This window comes from Eptesicus fuscus, chromosome 15 (assembly GCF_027574615.1).
Source record: "Eptesicus fuscus isolate TK198812 chromosome 15, DD_ASM_mEF_20220401, whole genome shotgun sequence".
In the NCBI taxonomy this organism is placed as follows: domain Eukaryota; kingdom Metazoa; phylum Chordata; class Mammalia; order Chiroptera; family Vespertilionidae; genus Eptesicus; species Eptesicus fuscus.
In genome coordinates this window covers 2,120,951-2,140,176 of record NC_072487.1, presented here as the reverse complement: position 1 = coordinate 2,140,176, position 19,226 = coordinate 2,120,951, and the positions used below count along the sequence as shown (strand labels likewise).

General features: G+C 53.6%; 1 protein-coding gene across 7 annotated transcripts in view; it reads right to left on the bottom strand.

Moving 5' to 3' along the window:
• The window catches only part of AUH (AU RNA binding methylglutaconyl-CoA hydratase), a 187,936-nt gene that overhangs the window by 7,281 nt on the left and 161,429 nt on the right, over positions 1-19,226 (bottom strand). For all 7 annotated transcript variants that reach the window (XM_054726826.1, XM_028133124.2, XM_054726828.1 and 4 more), the window contains 2 exons: positions 4,317-4,504; positions 37-87 (listed from right to left, as the gene is read on the bottom strand). In XM_054726826.1, the coding sequence (XP_054582801.1) occupies positions 37-87; positions 4,317-4,504 (239 nt within the window). The remainder of the gene's footprint in view (positions 1-36; positions 88-4,316; positions 4,505-19,226) is intronic.

The following is a 19,226-nucleotide window of genomic DNA, read 5'->3' as shown; positions in this document are numbered from 1 at the left end:
TACTTCAACAACAAACTCGACCATTAAGAAACTTACCTCCATCCCCTGATTAATTGCTAATTTTGCCACTCGCATTGCAACAGGTCCCTAAAATTAAAATTAAAAAACACAGATTTAATCACTATCATGCTAATTATGCTGTACATCTCAGCAGAATTCAAAGGTTCCCATGGCTGGGTCCGAGGCCTGGAGGCAGCCATGGCTGCTCAGAGGCAGTGATGGGCACAAGTCTCTCTGGGAGCCGTGCGGCCTAAGCAGGAGGCGGAGCAGCTCCCGCCGGTGCGCTGCAGACTCCGCAGGACGCGGCTGGCAGGCTGCGCGCTGGGAGGTCTCCAGGGACTTACCTTTCTTCAGCAAATCTCCCTGGAAGTTAAGAAAAAAGGAAGGAAGACAGCGTGTTGGGCAGGACACCACACCCGCCAGAGTGTGACAGGGACCTCGGCATCCTCAGACACCCATCCCCATGGGGATAGCGTGGTGTTTCAGACACGGGCCGTCTCCTCCAAGGGCCTGGAGAACTAACCACGATGGTGACCTACAGTGCAAACGGGCCCCAGCCAGGGCACAACGTCCCAGGAAGTCCCTCGGATGTGAGGGTCACCGAGGAAGAACTGGTGTCTGTCCTCTGGGAGAAGGAAAGCGGGTCCTGTCCCCGGAGCCCCGGCCCTGAGATGGGAGCTGGTGATCCACCCACACGTGAGTCCCCAGAAACTGCTCGTGTGCCGCTTAGAACTCAGTGGCCTGCTTTGCAATGCCTTTTGAATGACAATGAAAGGTAGGCTCCAAATAACAGGGACAGCAAAGGACCCCAGGGCGTGCGGGGCCCTGGACCATATCTGTCTGGAAGAGGCTCTCCTACTCCTCCTATTCAGAGCCCTGGAGGCGCCCGCCAGCCCGCCTCCTCTCCTCCCGTGTCTCCTGCTTCAAATGTCCCGGGAGGCCTCGTCTCAGAGGCTCAGAACCCTCCCAGCAGGATCTGCACCCTGGTGCGCACTCAGCAGGGCCCTTTCAGAAACCATCAGCTCCTCTCACTGAGACTGCACCCCTTTACCAGCAGGCGGCCCTGGCCTGGGAGCCGCACACTTCCCTGTCCCAGGAGCCCCCGGCTCCGACGCTGGGGCCTCAGGCTGGGGCCTCGGGCCAGCCCGGCTGCTGTCCAGCATGCTCCCAGGGCCGCCCGGCTCTGCCGCAGCCATACCCTGGCCAGCGAGGCTCAGGGAGCCGGAAAGGCTTAGATACCGGCTGGTTTGCTTAGCTGCTCTCCCAGAACACTAACCCAATGCCTCTCCGTCCAGGTGAGCCTTTCTCTCAGACAGGAAAATGGAGTGGCATCCAATACAGAAGTCACCTGGAAATGCTAAGTTCAGAGAAGCTTCCAGTTAGTTGGAAGAGTCGCCGTTCAGTGACAAAGACCATAAGTAAAGATGACCCCTCCGAAGGCTGTGTACCCTCTGCATCTGGTGTCAGTCAGCCATCTGCTGACGTCACTGGGCAGCATCCTGACGCAGTTCGCTTCGGCTGCGTGTTCTCAGAGGCTGGTCCCCAGGCGCCACGGGAGGCCAGCGGTGCTCCCATGTGGAGCGGGGCGGGGGGGGGGGGGGGGGGGCGCTGCGCAGGGGGAGCTGAGGAGAGTGACGGCACCAACGCCCCAAGGGTCTCGGAGACAGACGCGTTCTGGAGCGAGGACCCGGGACCGCAGGCTAGAGCTCTGGAGTGGAGCTGAACCCTGTGCAGCGGGAGCATCTGTCAGGACGGGGACCAGGCCACAGCCTGGCTCAGGCGCCCCTGGTTTCACCGGACGGGTGCGCCATGAAGGTGTGAGCCAGGGGAAGTCAGCTAACCAACATCTAAACTATGACTTCTGACACCTGGACCTTTAACCCTCTTAAGGTAGACATTTACCTAACGTTTTCGAGAAATATAATTACTGAAGTTACAGTGACAGTCTATTGTACTTAACAGCAATAACAGTCTTTTCTGTTTGCTATCTCTCCATCGATTCGGAGTGTAAGGCTCTGTTGCCTTCCATGGGGAACGGATTATATGAGGGCCTGCTCTGAGAGAGCTTAGAGCTCACTCGCTAATCGAGGAGGACTGAAGCAGTAACAGCACCAGCCCCTGACAGCCCCGGGACAGGTGTGTCACCTCTGACGGCCCCAGGACAGGTGTGTCACCTCTGACGGCCCCGGGACAGGTGTGTCATCTCTGACAGCCCCGGGACAGGTGTGTCACCTCTGATGGCCCCGGGACAGATGTGTCACCTCTGACGGCCCTGGGACAGGTGTGTCACCTCTGACGGCCCCGGGACAGGTGTGTCACCTCTGACGGCCCCGGGACAGGTGTGTCACCTCTGACGGCCCCGGGACAGGTGTGTCACCTCTGACGGCCCCGGGACAGGTGTGTCACCTCTGACGGCCCCGGGACAGGTGTGTCACCTCTGACGGCCCCGGGACAGGTGTGTCACCTCTGACGGCCCCCGGACAGGTGTGTCACCTCTGACGGCCCCGGGACAGGTGTGTCACCTCTGACGGCCCCGGGACAGGTGTGTCACCTCTGACGGCCCCGGGACAGGTGTGTCACCTCTGACGGCCCCGGGACAGGTGTGTCACCTCTGACGGCCCCGGGACAGGTGTGTCACCTCTGACGGCCCCGGGACAGGTGTGTCACCTCTGACGGCCCCGGGACAGGTGTGTCACCTCTGACGGCCCCGGGACAGGTGTGTCACCTCTGACGGCCCCGGGACAGGTGTGTCACCTCTGACGGCCCCGGGACAGGTGTGTCACCTCTGACAGCCCCCGGACAGGTGTGTCACCTCTGACGGCCCCGGGACAGGTGTGTCATCTCTGACGGCCCCGGGACAGGTGTGTCACCTCTGACGGCCCTGGGACAGGTGTGTCACCTCTGACGGCCCCGGGACAGGTGTGTCACCTCTGACAGCCCCGGGACAGGTGTGTCACCTCTGACGGCCCCGGGACAGGTGTGTCACCTCTGACGGCCCCGGGACAGGTGTGTCACCTCTGACGGCCCCAGGAGTGTCACCTCTGACAGCCCCGGGACAGGTGTGTCATCTCTGACAGCCCCGGGACAGGTGTGTCACCTCTGACGGCCCCGGGACAGGTGTGTCATCTCTGACAGCCCCGGGACAGGTGTGTCACCTCTGACAGCCCCGGGACAGGTGTGTCACCTCTGACGGCCCCGGGACAGGTGTATCATCTCTGACGGCCCCGGGACAGGTGTGTCACCTCTGACAGCCCCAGGAGTGTCACCTCTGACGGCCCCGGGACAGGTGTGTCACCTCTGACGGCCCCGGGACAGGAGTGTCACCTCTGACGGCCCCGGGACAGGTGTGTCATCTCTGACAGCCCCAGGAGTGTCACCTCTGATGGCCCCGGGGACAGGTGTGTCACCTCTGACAGCCCCGGGGACAGGTGTGTCACCTCTCAGCCCTGGGGACAGGAGTGTCACCTCTGACGGCCCCGGGACAGGTGTGTCACCTCTGACGGCCCTTGGACAGATGTGTCACAGCAGACCTGGCCTTTGTCTGACAGCAAAGGACTCCAGGAACACCTTCTGAAACTGGAAGCAAAGTTCCCAACAAATGTGAGGGATTCTGGAAAGGGATACAATGGGATTCCCAAGGAACCCGTGACCCCAAATCGATTGAGTGCTGTTTGCAATAGGTGACTGAGTTCACGAGGAAGTTTTGACTCCAGAAATAGGTAATGGTGTGACACCTGATGCTCCCTGGGGATCAAGAGGAGTCACTAACTGTTTACAACAAAACCCTCTGGCTGGGAAGTTCCGGTGCCAGATGAATGTGTCTGTGACACACCTCACAGTGGGCAGCGTCGCCTCGGCCCACTCCGTCTGCAGGTTAGCTCTGCGCTGCCGATGCTAACCCAGCGCGGCAACTAGTTCCAGCTCTGCGCTGCCGATGCTAACCCAGCGCGGCAACTAGTTCCAGCTCTGCGCTGCCGATGCTAACCCAGCGCGGCAACTAGTTCCAGCTCTGCAGCTGCCGATGCTAACCCAGCGCGGCAACTAGTTCTAGCTCTGCGCTGCCGATGCTAACCCAGCGCAGCAACTAGTTCCAGCTCTGCGCTGCCGATGCTAACCCAGCGCAGCAACTAGTTCTAGCTCTGCAGCTGCCGATGCTAACCCAGCGCAGCAACTAGTTCCAGCTCTGTGGCTGCCATGGACTTCTCTACTTGGAAAGCAAGTCAAGGACGTTAAGGTGTGTGAAATGATGGTTGTTTCTGTTAGCTAGCTATAAAAGTTACCTAAAAAGAGGGAAAAGGAAGTGGGATGGGAGGTACCTGAGGTAAGAACTCTCTCGCCAGGTCCAAGGCCTTTCTGTAAGCAGCATCACCCTCCTGGTTCTGCTCTAGGACGTGGCTGACCAAGCCCACTGCTTTGGCTTCTTGGCCATCGAGCACCCGTGCAGAGAAGATGAGCTCCTTGGCTAGGGACATCCCAATGGCGCGCGGCAGGCGCTGTGTCCCCCCTGTGGAGTGGAGGAGAGAGAAAATGCAGGCAATGATCTGCTACCCGTTAGGTCTAACATTTCAATATTTCATTTCTTCATTTATAAAAATAAACCAGGGCCATAAGTTTGTATGTCAAAATTAGTAACTGGAAAACTAAATCAATCTCTTAATCTATCCTATCTAATAAAAGAGTAATATGCAAATTGACCACACCTCCGCTACACCCACAAGCCATGCCCATCAGCCAATAAGGAGTGAGTATGCAAATTAACCCAACCAAGATGGCTGTGGCCACGGAGCGAACAGGAGGCTTGGGTTTCCCCGGCAATGGAGGAAGCCAAGCTTCCCGCACACCCTGGCCGGTCGTGGACTCCACTCAAGGCTACAAAGTTTCAATTATAGAAGATAAATAAATCCCAACAAAAATGGCAGCAGCCATGGAGCTGGAGAGAGCAGGAGGCTTGGGTTTCCCCGGCGATGGAGGAAGCCAAACGTCCTGGCAGGCCCAGGCCTCCACTCAATGCTACAAAGTTTCAATTATAGAAGATAAATAAATCCCAACAAAAATGGCTGCAGCCACTGAGCGAGCAGGAGGCTTGAGTTTCCCTGGCGATGGAGGAAGCCAAGCTTACCCCCCGGCCACCCTGGCCTGCCCTAGCCTCCATTCAAGGCTACAAATGAAGATAAGTAAATCCCAACAAAAATGGCTGCAGCCACAGAGCAAGCAGGAGGCTTGGGTTTCCACGGCAATGGAGGAAGCCAAGCTTTCCGCCCCGCCTAGCCACCGCTCAAGGCTACAAACTTTCAATTATAGAAGATAAATAAAACCTAGATCCCAGGGCCTCCGCTTGGGTTGCTGGGGGGCATGGCCGGCCTGCAAACCACCACAGGCCCCTCGCCCAGGCCGCCCCATGCCCCAAGGGAACCTCCACCCTGATCCGGGACACCCTTCAGGGCAAACCAGCTGGCCCCCACCCGTGCACCAGGCCTCTATCCTATCTAATAAAAGAGTAATAAGCAAATTGACCATCACTCCAACACACAAGATTGCCGCCACAAGATGGCCAGCAGGGGAGGGAAGTTGGGAGGGACCAGGCCTGCAAGGGAGGGCAGTTGTGGGCGATCAGGCCAGCAGGGGAGGGCAGTTGGGAGGGACCAGGCTGGCAGAGGAGGAAAGTTGGGGGCGACTGGGCTTGCAGAGAAGGGCAGTTGGGGGGGACCCAGGCCTGCAGGGGAGGGCAGATAAGGGTGACTAGGCCTGCAGGGGAGGGTGGTTAGGGGTGACCAGGCCTGCAGGGGAGGGCAGTTAGGGGCAAACAGGCTGGCAGGGGAGCAGTTAGGCATCAATCAGGCTAGCAGGGGAGTGGTTATGGGGTGATCAGGCTGGCAGGTAGAAGTGGTTAGGGGCAATCAGGAAGGCAGGCAGGCGAGCAGTTGGGAGCCATCTGTCCTGGATTGTGAGAGGGCTGTCCGACTGCCTGTTTAGGCCCGATCCTACCTTGATCGCCCCCAACTGCCCTCTCTTGCAGGCCTGGTCCCTTCCAACTGCCCTCCCCTACTGGCCTGATCGCCCACAACTGCCCTCCCTTGCAGGCTTGGTCCCTCCCAACTGCCCTCCCCTGCTGGCCATCTTGTGGGGCCATCTTGTGTCCACATGGGGGCAGCCATCTTTGACCACATGGGGGCAGCAATCTTGCGTGTTGGAGTGATGGTCAATTTGGATGTCCGACTGCCCATTTAGGCCCCGATCCTATCTCTCCCAGATTGGAGAGGGTGCAAGCTGGGCTGAGGGACACACACCCCCATGCACGAATTTCATGCACTGGGCCTCTAGTATATATATAAAAGCCTAAGCAACCATTAGGACCGAACGATGGGAATGACTGGTTGACCAGTTGTTATGATGCGCAGTGACCACCAGGGGGCAGACGCTCAATGCAGGAGCTGCCCCTGGTGGTAAGTGCACTTCCACAGCCAACCTCCTGTGGTCGGCCAACCTCCCAAGGTCACGGCCCGCCGACCTCCTGCAGTCCCACCCCCTGGCCGGCCGTGGGGTGATCGGGGGACCCCACCCATGCACAAATTCATGCACCGGGCCTCTAGTTGGTTTACAAAATTAATGTCAAGAAGTACTTGAGAATCTTCTGTCTTTTCTAAGAGACTTGGCACGGACTGCTCCTTGCAGCGCACTGGTGAACTCCCGAATGGAACCCAGTCCTCACCAGCAGGAGGCAGGTGTGCACTGGGCCAGCTCACTGCGCCTCGGCCACGCACGGGGGATCGAGGACAGGCCCAATGGCTTAGGTAAAACTCATCGATTCTGAGAAATTCAGCTCATGTGCTTTTAAAGAATCATTTATAGTAAATGACATGTGAACTAATTCTAATTTAATAAACATAAAAGCAGACAGTTACTCATAAAAATGGGCTTGGTGCCGAGTTATTTTTCAGTGCAAGCACTAATTGCCTGACACTGAGGTTGGGAGTTCATTTGCGAGAAAGTGGGACAAGAGCAGATACTATTCTAAAGAGACAAATGAAAAGATGCTCAAAGTCACTGATCATCAGAGAAATGCAAATTAAAACCACAATGAGATACCACCTCACAACTGCCAGAATGGCTACCATCAACAAACAGCAAATGCTGGCAAGGATGTGGAGAAGAGGAAACCCTCATGCACTGCTGGTGGGACTGCAGACTGGTGCAGCCACATTGGAATACAGTATGGAGTTTCCTCAAAAAATTAAACATGGAACTTCCTTTTGACCCAGCGATCCCACTTCTAGGAGTATATCCCAAGAAACCAGAAACACCAACAGAAAGGATATATGCACCCCTATGTTCACAGGAGCACAATTTACAATAGCTAAGATCTGGAAACAGCCTAAGTGCCCATCAGCAGATGAGTGGATTAAAAACTGTGGTACATCTATACAAAATGGAATACTATGCTGCTGTAAAAAGGAAGGAACTCCTACCATTTGCAACAGCATGGATGGAGCTGGAGAGCATTATGCTATGGGCAATAAGCCAATCAGAGAAAGAAAAATATCACAGAATTTCACTTATTTGTGAAATCTAATGAACAAAATGAACTGACCAACAAAATAAGACAGAGAGGCATGGAACAGACTGACATACCTCGATGTGGAGTTGGGGGACAAGAAGAGATAAACCAAAGAACTTATATACTTACTAGAGGCCCAGTGCACAAAATTTCATGCATGGGGGGGGGGTGTCCCTCAGCCCAGCCTGCACCCTCTCCAATCTGGGACCCCTCGGGAGATGTCCAACTGCCGGTTCAGGCCCGATCCCGCACTCTCGCAATCCAGGATCACTGGCTCCTAACCACTCACCTGCCTGCCTGCCTAATGCCCCCAACTGCCCTCCCCTGCTGGCCAGTTTGCCCCCAACGGCCCTCCCCTACTGGCCTGGTTGTCCCCAACTGCCCTCCCCTGCAGGCCTGGTTGCCCCCAAAAGCCCTCCCCTGCCAGCCTGGTCGCCCCCAAAGGCCCTCCCCTGCCAGCCTGGTTGCCCCCAAATGCCCTCCCCTGCAGGCCAGTTCACCCACAACTGCCCTCCCCTGCCGGACTGACCTCGCCCCTAACTGCTCTCCCCTGCCGGCCTGATCACCCCTAACTGCCTCTGCCTCGGCCCCCACCAACATGGCTTTGTCCGGAAGGAAGTTGGATGTCCGGAAGATGGCTGGTCCACCCGGTCTAATTAGCATATTACCCTTTTATTAGTATAGATAGATTATATAGGATAGGATTGCTTAAATGGGGAGGAAAAGCCTTTTTCAGCAGGAGGCAATGCTCTTGGCAGACAAAAATACACAACCCCTATATTTGGACTAATAGCCAGCCATATGCACTATACTGCCAAACCAGTTATTAAAAAATTGAACCGCTTTCTTACACCTTACACCAAACAGCTGTTGGCCTTAAAACCCCTCCTCAGCCCCCACCTTAGGTTCTGCCTTTGCAGTTCACCCAGATTAGGTTCTGATTGGTCGGTTTCTATGCCAATCAGCATCAAAAGCTCTGCCCCCTAGGCAGCCATTGGCTCCTCTGGGAAATCCAGAACGGCCCCACCTTCACATCGGCGCCAGCCCTTCAGTCACACACTCAGTCTGCTACCAGATGTATCTCTGGTTGCTCTGAGAAGCGGCAACTCACGTCTGTGCTGGTGGCAATTTTGAATTCTCATCCCTGACCTAACCTTCTTACAGTGAGAGCTCCGTGAAGGCAAGCATTTGTCGTGTTCATTCTTAGTTCACTCATAGACTTTACCTGTGTTCATGCATCTATGCCAGCACTGCATGGTGACCGGTCGAACAGTCGTTTTGGTTGTCACGGTCACTGCCTTTTTATATATAGAGATATGCATAGCCCATGGACACGGGCAATAGGGTGGTGAAGACCTGGGTGGGGGATTGGGGACTGGGTGGAGGGGGGTGAAAAGGGAGGAATGGCAGACAACTGTAACACTGTCAACAACAAAAATATATCCTAAAAATATTTTAAAATTAAAAAAAAATTTAAATGGTAGGCACTATTGGTAGCTTCACTATGAAACAGGGACCCTGTTAAGATTCGTCTAAACCTTGTCCTTAGAGTAGCGGCCCAGGCCCGGGTGGCCCGGAGACAAGGAATGGCTGATTGCTAAGTTTCAGAGGAGAAAAGGCACACAAGCTCAAGTGTCTGGGTTGGCCACAAAGTTTACACCTTTTTTCTGCATTATTACTAACGACAATTAAAACTGGGAAGGTGATTCCATACAAAAACCAACTTCTGCCTGACAGTGAGCCGCAGGACGCAAGGCACCTGGCAGCCGCCCGCACTCACAGCTGCTCCACTTCTAGACCTTCCAAAGGAAGGCAGCCTCTCTTCTTACCTCAATCAACTTCGGAAAAATGAACAATAAAGACCACGTTTCAAGAAAGCACATTCCTTCGGGAAGTCAGGCCATCCCCACCTGTTTCCCAGTCAAAGCCTGCCTCATTGGAAGGGTGCGGCTTCAGCAACCATATTAAGAACCCTGACTAATACTTAGAAAATATGGGTGTTTAGGTCCGGCTGGCGTGGCTCAGTGGTTGAGCATTGACCTATGAACCAGGTCACGGTTCAATTCCGGGTCAGGGCACATGCCCTGGTTGTGGCTCGATCCCCAGTGTGAGGTGTGCAGGAGGCAGCCAATCAGTGGTGCTCTCTCATCATTGATGTTTCTATCTCTCTCTCTTTTCCTCTCTGAAATCAATAAAAAAAAAATATTTTTTTAAAAGGAAAAAAATATGGGTGATTAAGGCTGACATTTTCAACAGGGATTGCTTTTTTTTTAATTTAATTTTTATTGATTGATCGGCTGCCTCCTGCACAACCCCCACTTGGGATCGAGCCTGCAACCAGGGCATGTGCCCTTGACCAGAAACGAACCCTGGACCCTTCAGTCCGCAGGCCGACACTCTATCCACTGAGCCAAACCAGCTAGGGCAACAGGGATTGCTTTTTAACATCAACACAAAGAGTGCGGCTTCTGGAAAATGCAGTCGTTACTCCGTTTACACTGCCCAAGCAGTCAGAAATGGTGAGTCCATACGTGTTTTACTCGATATGGCAGAAAAATGTCTGAAAAAAACGTGAAGTACTGACACATGTAAATCTAACCGTGGCAATGCTGTTGCTCAGAGCAGTAAAGACAGATCTGAGAACTTAGGGGCGAGCTGCACGGAGAAGATACGTATGGTGCTTCCAAGGACGCTGGTGAGAACAGGGGTATAAGCGATGCAACCGGAGAGTGGTGTTCACTCCTGCAGCTGCGGGACTGCCCGGAGATGCGGAACTTACGGATACAGTCAGCGTGACAAGCACAGCGTCAGGGAATTACTCCTCTGGGTGTTCTGTACAAAGTTTAACGTAGATTGGTCAAAGTAACCAAAGTAACCCTCGATGGTCACTGTTCATGTGGCACTTTTTATTCAGCTGAAACTCAATATTTTGCAAGTCCATAAAGCTTAAGCTCAGTTATCATATCATTTTGCTTATACTAGCACATCCTCCAGGAATGAGGATTTTGTAAAAATTAACAAAAGAACAGCCATGAAACTAACACCAGGAAACAGACACACTCCCTTGAGCAGCATGGCACACATTTCCATGCTTTTCTTAATGAATTAAATGCTGGGGCCATGTGTCAGGGTGAGAGGCCGGTGCTTTCTGCTGAAAACAGAGGACCTGGGGGAGATCCTCACCTGGGTCACCATGGACACTGCACCCAAGACGTGGCCCTGCTGGTTGACATCAGAGCCATCTACTCCGGGCTCTTCACACAAGAGGAATCACACAGCATTTGTAAGTGTTATTCCACTCAGCCGGTCTTCCAGGGTCACCCGCGTGCAGCATGCATCAGAACGGCCTTCTTCTGCCAGGCTGAATAATATTCCATCGCATGGCTATGCTACATCTTGTGTATTCATTCGCTGATGGGCAGTTGGGTTGCTTCCGCCTTTTGGCTATTAGGTGCAAAGCCGCTATGGATATGTGTGCACGATTGTTTGAAACCTGCTTTCAGTTCTGTGGCGTTGACAGCCGGAGCAGAACTGCTGGATCCTGGAGGAGTTCCATGTTTACCTTTTTGAGGAACAGCCACACTGTCTTCCTCAGCAGCTGCACCATTTACACTCCCGTCAAGAGGGCACGACGCTCCGTTCGCCAGAGTAACACCCGCTACTTTCTGCTGTTTTATTTGAATAGCAGCCACCCTATGGTGTGAAGTGGCACCTCATTGTGGTTCTGATTTGCATTTCCCGAAAACTCCTGATGTCATGTGCTTATTAGTCATTGTATCTTCTTTTTTGGCGAAGTCTACTGAAGTCCTTTGCCCATTTTTTAAATTATTTAATCTACTCATTCTTACTAAAGTTTTTTAAGTTGTAGGAATTCTTTCTATATTCTGACTATTAATCCCTTTTCAGCTAAATGAAGGGTGGGGAATGTCCGGCCTGTCCTATAAGCTCACAAAATCATGTGGCCTGGCCCTGCCAAGGCATGAGGGTGAGTTAATTAAATGTATGACCAAATGCAGCAGGCTAATGTGTAAGTTGATAATTGTGTCTGCCCTGCAGATGATAAGTATCCAAATGGCCCTTGGCAGGGAAAGGGTTCCCCCCCCTGAGCTAAATGATCAGCAGGTATTTCCATGGGTTGCCTTTTCACTCCGCTGACAGTGTCTGATGCACAAAAGTTTTTATTTTGATGAAACCTAACCTATTTTTTCTTTTGTTGCCTGTGCTTTTGGTGTCCTGTCCAGAAAATCATGGCCAGGTCAATGCCACTGAGCTTTCCCATCGCTTTCTTCTAAGAGTGTGTAGCTTCCGTTCTTACACTAAGGTCCTTGATCCATTTCTAGGTAATTTTTGTACGTGGTGTAAGGAACGGGTCCAGCTTCATCCTTTTCCAGGTGGAATCGCCGTCTTCCCAGCCATTTTTTGAAAGGGGCTGTCTTAAGTAGTTACGCAAACAGGCCTGAGCTGACGCCTGGCTAGTGTGGTTTCTCAGGAAAACTGCCAGGCCCACCTTCCTCGCGCAGTCCGTTTGCTGAGATCAGAGACCGGTCGCGGACCCGCTTTTACGTTGGTGGAGTGAAGACAGCCGCCCCTCCGCCGCCAGGAATACACAACTTGTGATTTCAAGTGTCATAAAAACGACGTGGCCTGTTCAGTTTGCCTTTCAGTTAATCGTGCCCGTGTGAGCCGAAACCGCAGAATGAAGCGTGTGCGGGGGACAGGACCCACGCCTGGCTGATGGACCCAGATTTCCATGCGCATCTCAGGAGCAGTTCCCTAAACAGAAACCCCTGCCAACATCTGCCCCGGCTTGGAAGCAAACACACCACCTCGCTAGGGAGGCGGGCTCAGTGCGGCACTCCATCTCCAACCCGGACAAGTGCCCAGACCTGGTGTGAAAGGAAAAGGGCGGATTTTAAGTTCAAATGCAAACAGGTGCACTAGAGGGAACTCATCCTACTGCACCTTTTATTAATTCTGAGTATTAAATTCTAGTATTAGCAGAGTTGGGTATCGTTCTCACGGGCATCAAGTTCAGGATCACTCAGGTGCCATCTCTAGAGACACTCTTGGGGACCGACAAATTTAAACAATGGAGTTAAACCAAATGGTCCCCCACTGACAACAGCCCTCCGCAAGCAGGACCCCAGCGCTCTGACACTTTCACACTCTCCGGCGTCCATCCCACAGCCTCCAGCACGGAACCTGCCCTCGGGCCCTGAGTCAGATCTCAGGAATAGGGCTCAAACCTACCCGGTCTGGTTCTTACCTACTATGTGATAACTAAAGAGCAATTATGAAATGAATGCATGGTCTAAAACAGGTGTGTGAGGTACATACATGTATCAGATATGCCCACACAGTATGTGTCTCTGTAGAGTCAGCTCTGCTTATTATCTCCCAACGTTGCGCATTGTGTGGTCATATGACACTGGACTAGGAACACGGCCACAGTACAGACACAGAGCCAGCCACTGAGCGCAAACATCCGAGCCACTTCCTGCCCACGTTCCCAGAAAGCACTGTGGCGTCAGGAAGCCTCGGCTTCCCTGGGCTGGCCGCGTCCGCAGACACCGAGGCGTCCACGGGCAGCTCACACGCGGGCGCCCTGCAGCGCCCACCGCACTACCAAGTGCAGGAGCCAAGCCCACGGGCCAGAACCGCAGCTACCGCTGGGCGCCATGCACCTCACCGCTCCTGGGGGCAGTGATCTTACAGCATATTTTGCTTCCACAAAACCCAACTGTTCCCCAGTTCCTTTACCACCTACTGAGCAGGCCTCCTGGGGTGCGTGACCCTGACGCGGTGCAGCAGAGGAACAGGGAGGGGCTGCGAGCCCTGCCTTCTAACGGGGATGCTGGGCACGGCCATCGCCGAGGCTCCTGCCTGGCTCTAAACAAGCTGGCCTCGGGGCCTGAGGCAGCCTAGGCTCTGCACTTGCGCGGCTCCAGCACTCACACAGAGACCGGGCCCGCGGAGCCACGGCTGGGAACGTGATGGCAGTGACATCACCGAGAGCGCCGGCCGCCTGGGGCAGCCCCGCCCTGTGGATTCCTCTTCTGGAACCAGTTTCCAAGTGCCAACACGTCTGTTCCTTCACTCCAGTGCTTACCGCATCTTCCTGCTGGGCGCGTGGCCAGAGCTGCGGTGAAACCAAGCCCCTGGTCCCGAAGCTCACGCTCCTGTGGGAAACTTGCACCCAGCACACATGGCGCCTGCAGAACCCACAGGCAGCAGGCGTGGGGGCAGGAGCACGGCCCCACGGCCCGCCAGGGGCTCTGAGGTGACCGGCTGGGGCAGAGAAGACAGGAAGGCATGTGTGGCAGCAGGAGCAGCCTGGGGCGGGGGCGGGGGCGGGGGCGGGGGGAGAGAGATCCTGGGGCACCCGGCTGACCCGGGTCTACTCTGAGGGTGACAGGAAGCCACTGAGCATCCGAGAGCGCCTTCTGCCGTGCCGTGAGAAGGTCATTCTCTAGCACAAGCTCTGGTCACTGGGAGCCAAGGAGACGGAGGATTAGGCAGATGCTCATACTGCTTGCGGCAGGGCACCAACAGACTCAGACACTACACAAGTCCCCTCAGCTCGCAGCACCTGCACCGGCAGCAGCCCCCACTGCCCCCACTAACACAGGAAACCCTGCTCTTTCCTTCGGAGGGACGTCCCCACCTGCCTGCAGCCTGGGGCGGTGGAAGGTCCCACCACCGGGGCTGAGGGCTGATCCTCCTCTCCGCCCTGGCCCAGCTGCAGGCATCGAGTCAGGTCTGGTCCGCTGCTGTTACCCTCAGGACTGGGTCCTGATGGGTGAGCTTGGGACACGGAGACTTTCTGAGCTCACAGGCAATGCCGCGGCAGCGATGTGAAGACCTGCTGATTCCTGTACTGTGACCCAGCCACGGTGTGGGCTGTCTGTCCCGCGGCCTCCGTTCTGTGCTCTGAGCACTGCTCTTAGCCAGGCACTGAGGCTGGAAACCTTACAAGGAAGTTCCTGTCCATTTAGGGCGGCCAGAGGCCATTTCTGTTACACACTCTTCAGCATCATGAATGATGCAGTAATATAACTAGTTTTGCTTTTCTCTTTCAAAAACAGATAAAGCTCAATGGGAGTTCACGTTTTACTCTTTGCAAATAAAATCCATTTGTTCAAGGTATTGGCTGAGGGACCTAACATGTGCAGACACTGTCCCAGGTGCTGAACTAGCAGTGGGCACCCAGAGGCCATCCTGTCTTATGAAGCTTATTCTCTTGAAGGCAGAGAGAAAAGAAAGAGGCAGCAAACCGGCACTGAGGAAAGAGCGAAGTGTTACTGAGAGAAGTAAGGCAGGGAAAGCTCTGAGCTCCTCTCTAGATGGCGAATTGAGGTTGGGTGGTGGGGAGGACTCGCTGGGTAAGTATGAAGCCCGCACCTGAATGCTAACGAGGCAGCAGGTGAAGATCAGGCAGGACAGGGACGATGAGATGGCAGCGCGAAGGCCTGAGGGGAAGCGCGCTCAGCCTGCTCGAGGGCCAGGAAGGAGGCCCTGAAGCTGCTGGAGGAGGATGCGAGGGGAGGGGCAGAGAGGGGCTGACTGTCGGGTGCGGATCACTCAGATGCAGGTAGTTTTACATCTTTATCTACACCCTGCCCCTGGAGGGTTCTGGGGGGAAAGTGGCGTGGTCTGTGTTTTAGAAGATGCTTTGGAAGCTTGGAAGAGATGACGGGCAAGATAAAAGCAGGGTGCCCAGGGGCTGCTGTTCTGCCCAAGCGCAGCATGATGGCAGACTGGACTGAACGGGGCAGTGAAGGAAGGGGAAGGGGCTGAGATTTGGGCAAGTGTTGCCCCAAAATGCTGATGAAATGGGTGTGAGAAAGGGAAATCAATGCAAAGCCCGGATTTCTGGCGTAAGTGCATGCATAGAAGATGGTGTACTTGCTGACACTGAGAGAGTGTAGGGACGGGTGTGCTCTGGTCATGTTAAGTATGCCTGTAGGGTATGTACGTGGGTGGTCAGGCATGTGATTGGATATGCAGGCTGTTTATCAATGATCACTACCATATAGATGGCACTCAAAGCCAGGGGCCTGGATAGGTCACCCAGGGAGACTGCTCACAAATAAGGAGCCGAGGAGGAGCCAGCGAGGGCCTGAGCAGTGCCCCCTGAAGTGGACAGCGGTGGCAGAGAGCAGGGGAGGTGGTGCTCAGCTACAGCCAACCGCTTCCGGACGCCGACCCCCACGCTCCCCCGGGTCTCCCAGGAAAGACCTCCTCACTGAAAGGAAGATGCCCAGGAATCAGCAGGCTTCTTCCTCGATGCGGTCACGTATCCACGGGACACCTGGAGCATGGCGCCACCTCATGACCGGGAGGGGAGCCAGCAAAAGTTGAATCCGCAAACTGCAGGTGGTGCCGCAGAAAGACATCACGGAGCTGCTGAGCTTACAGTCCCGGCCCTGCCGCAGTCTGGGGTATTACAAAGTATTTCCTTCTGCCTAAGCTACCTGGAATGGGATTCCTGTTATCTGTACCAAAAACGTCTGGGAGTACAGATGGACTGAGGAAGGAGATTTGGACACAGGTTTTGAAGAGTGGCAGGCAAACAGGTTGGAGAAATATGGTGGGACTTCTGGACAGGATGAATTGCACATCTGAGATTCGTGGTCATGAGCTGAGTCAGCAGAGAACAGGCAGAGAAGCTGCAACCCGGCTGGACAAGTATAGGAAGAGGGGAAAGCCAAGTAATGGCAAGAGCTGACCTTTGCTGAGCAGACATGGCCTGCATATGGAGTTGTCACTTAACCCTCACAATCCCCTAGGAGGCTGGTGTGGAGGTAGGCAGTCCCCTTAAGGAAGCCATCATCACAAAGGAGCTACCGTCTAAACTGGGCAGGGAGAGGAGGGCGTGGCTAGTGAGCGTGTCCATGGATGTGATGGTCAGTGAGGTCAGGAGAGCTGACAGGTGCGGATGCTGCAGTGAGGTGTAGGAAATCTAGATTCCGAATGGAGATGCTGTGGGTAATGTGCAAGCCCAGGGCATTATGGGGAGGGGGAACACTGGGCTCAGACGGGAAGGAGGAAAAGACTTCTGCCGATACAATCACAGCGGAACTTCGGCCCTGGGGATAGCACAACTGGCTGTAAAAAGGGTTTATCACAGCTCCCCGGACAGGTTTTCTGTGTTTTAAAACCCAATGAATAGAAAATCAGTCTCCTCCCAGCCCGAGCAGCCACGTCAAGCCCTGTTCCTCAATGGAGTGGCATCTGACCCCTGACCCTGCTCACCGCATGAGCACGCTCACTCCGTGGCCGTGAGCTCGCAGGCATGTTCCGCACATGCTTCCCAATAGATGACGAGCGTCGAGTGAGCATCACGAGGGCGTGGAGGTAGCTGTTGGCAGTGAGCCGCGCTAGGTGACGCCACCAAACCCTCTCCTGCCACTGCCCACCTGCGTGTACTCAGCATCTTCAACAAGATCTACAGTTGCACTGCTTTGATTCAACCACTTCCTTGGAACTTTATGCGTCGACCACAAAATTCTGGGACCAGTCTTCTCAAGGCTGAGGCTGCATAAGATCCCGATGGCCGTCCTCTAACGTCCTCTCTGCCCTCGGCCTGATCTCTCTTCTCCGGTGATCGCACGGTCTAAAGGGCTGCCGGAGCCTTGCCATCCAGCACGTCTGCAAACCGGCAGCAGGAAGGAAGAAGGGGAGGGCAGAGGGTGCTGATCAAGTCCCAGCCAACAACTTCGCTTCCACCTCGCTGCTCAGGCCTGGCTCCCAGGCGGCTACTGGAGGGGCAAGGCCCATTCTTGCCGAGTGTTCTGACGCAGCAGAGGAAATAAACCTGGGGCTCTCCCTCTAGGGCAGTGGTTCTCAACCTTCCTAATGCCGCGACCCTTTAATACAGTTCCTCATGTTGTGGTGACCCCCAACCATAAAATTATTTTCATTGCTACTTCATAACTGTAATTTTGCTACTGTCGTGACCCACAGGTTGAGAACCGCTAGCAGGGTCGCCTAAGACCATCGGAAAACACAGATATTTACATTATGATTCATAACAGTAGCAAAATTACAGTTATGAAGTAGCAACGAAAATAATTTTATGGTTGGGGGTCACCACAACATGAGGACCTGTATTAAAGGGTCGCGGCATTAGAAAGGTTGAGAACCACTGCTCTAAGGGAACATGAAATGGCTGGCACTATTTAATTATGTAGCAAAATGTTTTATGCTTATGTACTATTTGGATTTGAAATGTCATATTCCCGTTCAAATCCCGCGCCCCAAGGTAATGGTGTCCTGGGCTTCCACCACTTACAACAAACTGGAAGCAGCCACCTCTAGCTCAACAGTGGCTGAAACGCAGCACCGGTTTGTGCCGGGAAGGCCAGCAGTGGAACGCCCGGCCTCCAGTCTCCCTGCGCCTCCTGCCCTGCCGCCTCGCCTCCTGGGCACGCAGGCCCCAGGCCCCGGGAGGGGCGGCAGCCACCCCACATTCAGATGCTGCTTTCCTTTCGTTATATTTATCTGTATCTAAATAATTTGAAAAACAAGCCTTATTTGACACCTGACAATCAATTGCAATGTAAAATGTAAATCACAGAACGTAACTTAAGCTTTGGATTATAAATTAGGTTTTCGTAATATTTACAAGGGAGAAGACAGCAAGTATGCTTTGTTTTCATTTTGAGGGTTCTCTTTTAGGCTTTATGCTTCCCTTTTCTCGTGGCACAGGAAGCCGTATGACCAAGGGGCCCTTACAGCAAACACTTTCAGCTGAAAGTTGCGTAGACACTGCATTAGGGCGTCTGTTGAGAGGATCAGGAGTGATCTCTGATTTCTACAAGCGATGTCACCTTTGAATTACTTGTAAATCCCCCTCACGAACAGAGAGGCTCACCTAAGGTTATTTATTTTCCCTAGAGCGCGGAGGGAACGCTACAGAACCGTGGGCTAGGGGTCCCAGCGCCCCTGCGCCTGATCGCTGTGGAGTCTACCAGAGGGCATTGGGCAAGCGCTGTCTCCCTTGATCTGGGCCAGATGCTTACAAAACTGACTTCCTTTCACAATGCAACACCAGGGTCAGAGAGGACTGTGCTACATAAACAAACATGGCATGCTTACTGGTCTCCTAATAGATGTGTCACAGTCATGCAAAAAGCATAAAAATATTTATCCTTCAATCTGTGACCAATGTTTAAAGTGTGGTAATACTTTCTATTCCCCGAGGGTTTGTAGGATGTTGTAAAGCCATGAGGAAACATATCCACAGGGCGAGGGAGGGAGGGGGAGAGAGGAAAGGAGGGGTAGGAAAGGAGAAGGAGGGAGAGAAACAGGACAGGAATAAGTGAGGAGGAAAACCTAACTGGGTAAGTCCAGCAGAACCTACCTGGATACATCAGCTTGACCTCTACGTGACTTATGCTAAAGGAGCATCAGCAAAAGCTTAACAACGTTTAAGAAGTATGGCAACATTAAAAGAAAAAAAAGAAGAAAAAAAAAAAAAGAAGTATGGCAACATTAAAAAGATTGGACAGAAACATTTTTTTCCAAATCAAAATAAGCTGAGAGGCAAGAAACTAAAACTTGTGTGATACAGCTTTCATTAGTATTTATTACAGAAAAATTTCTTGACTACTATCCCCTTTACTTATAGAGAAAGAGATATACCAAAGTATTATTCATTAAATATAAA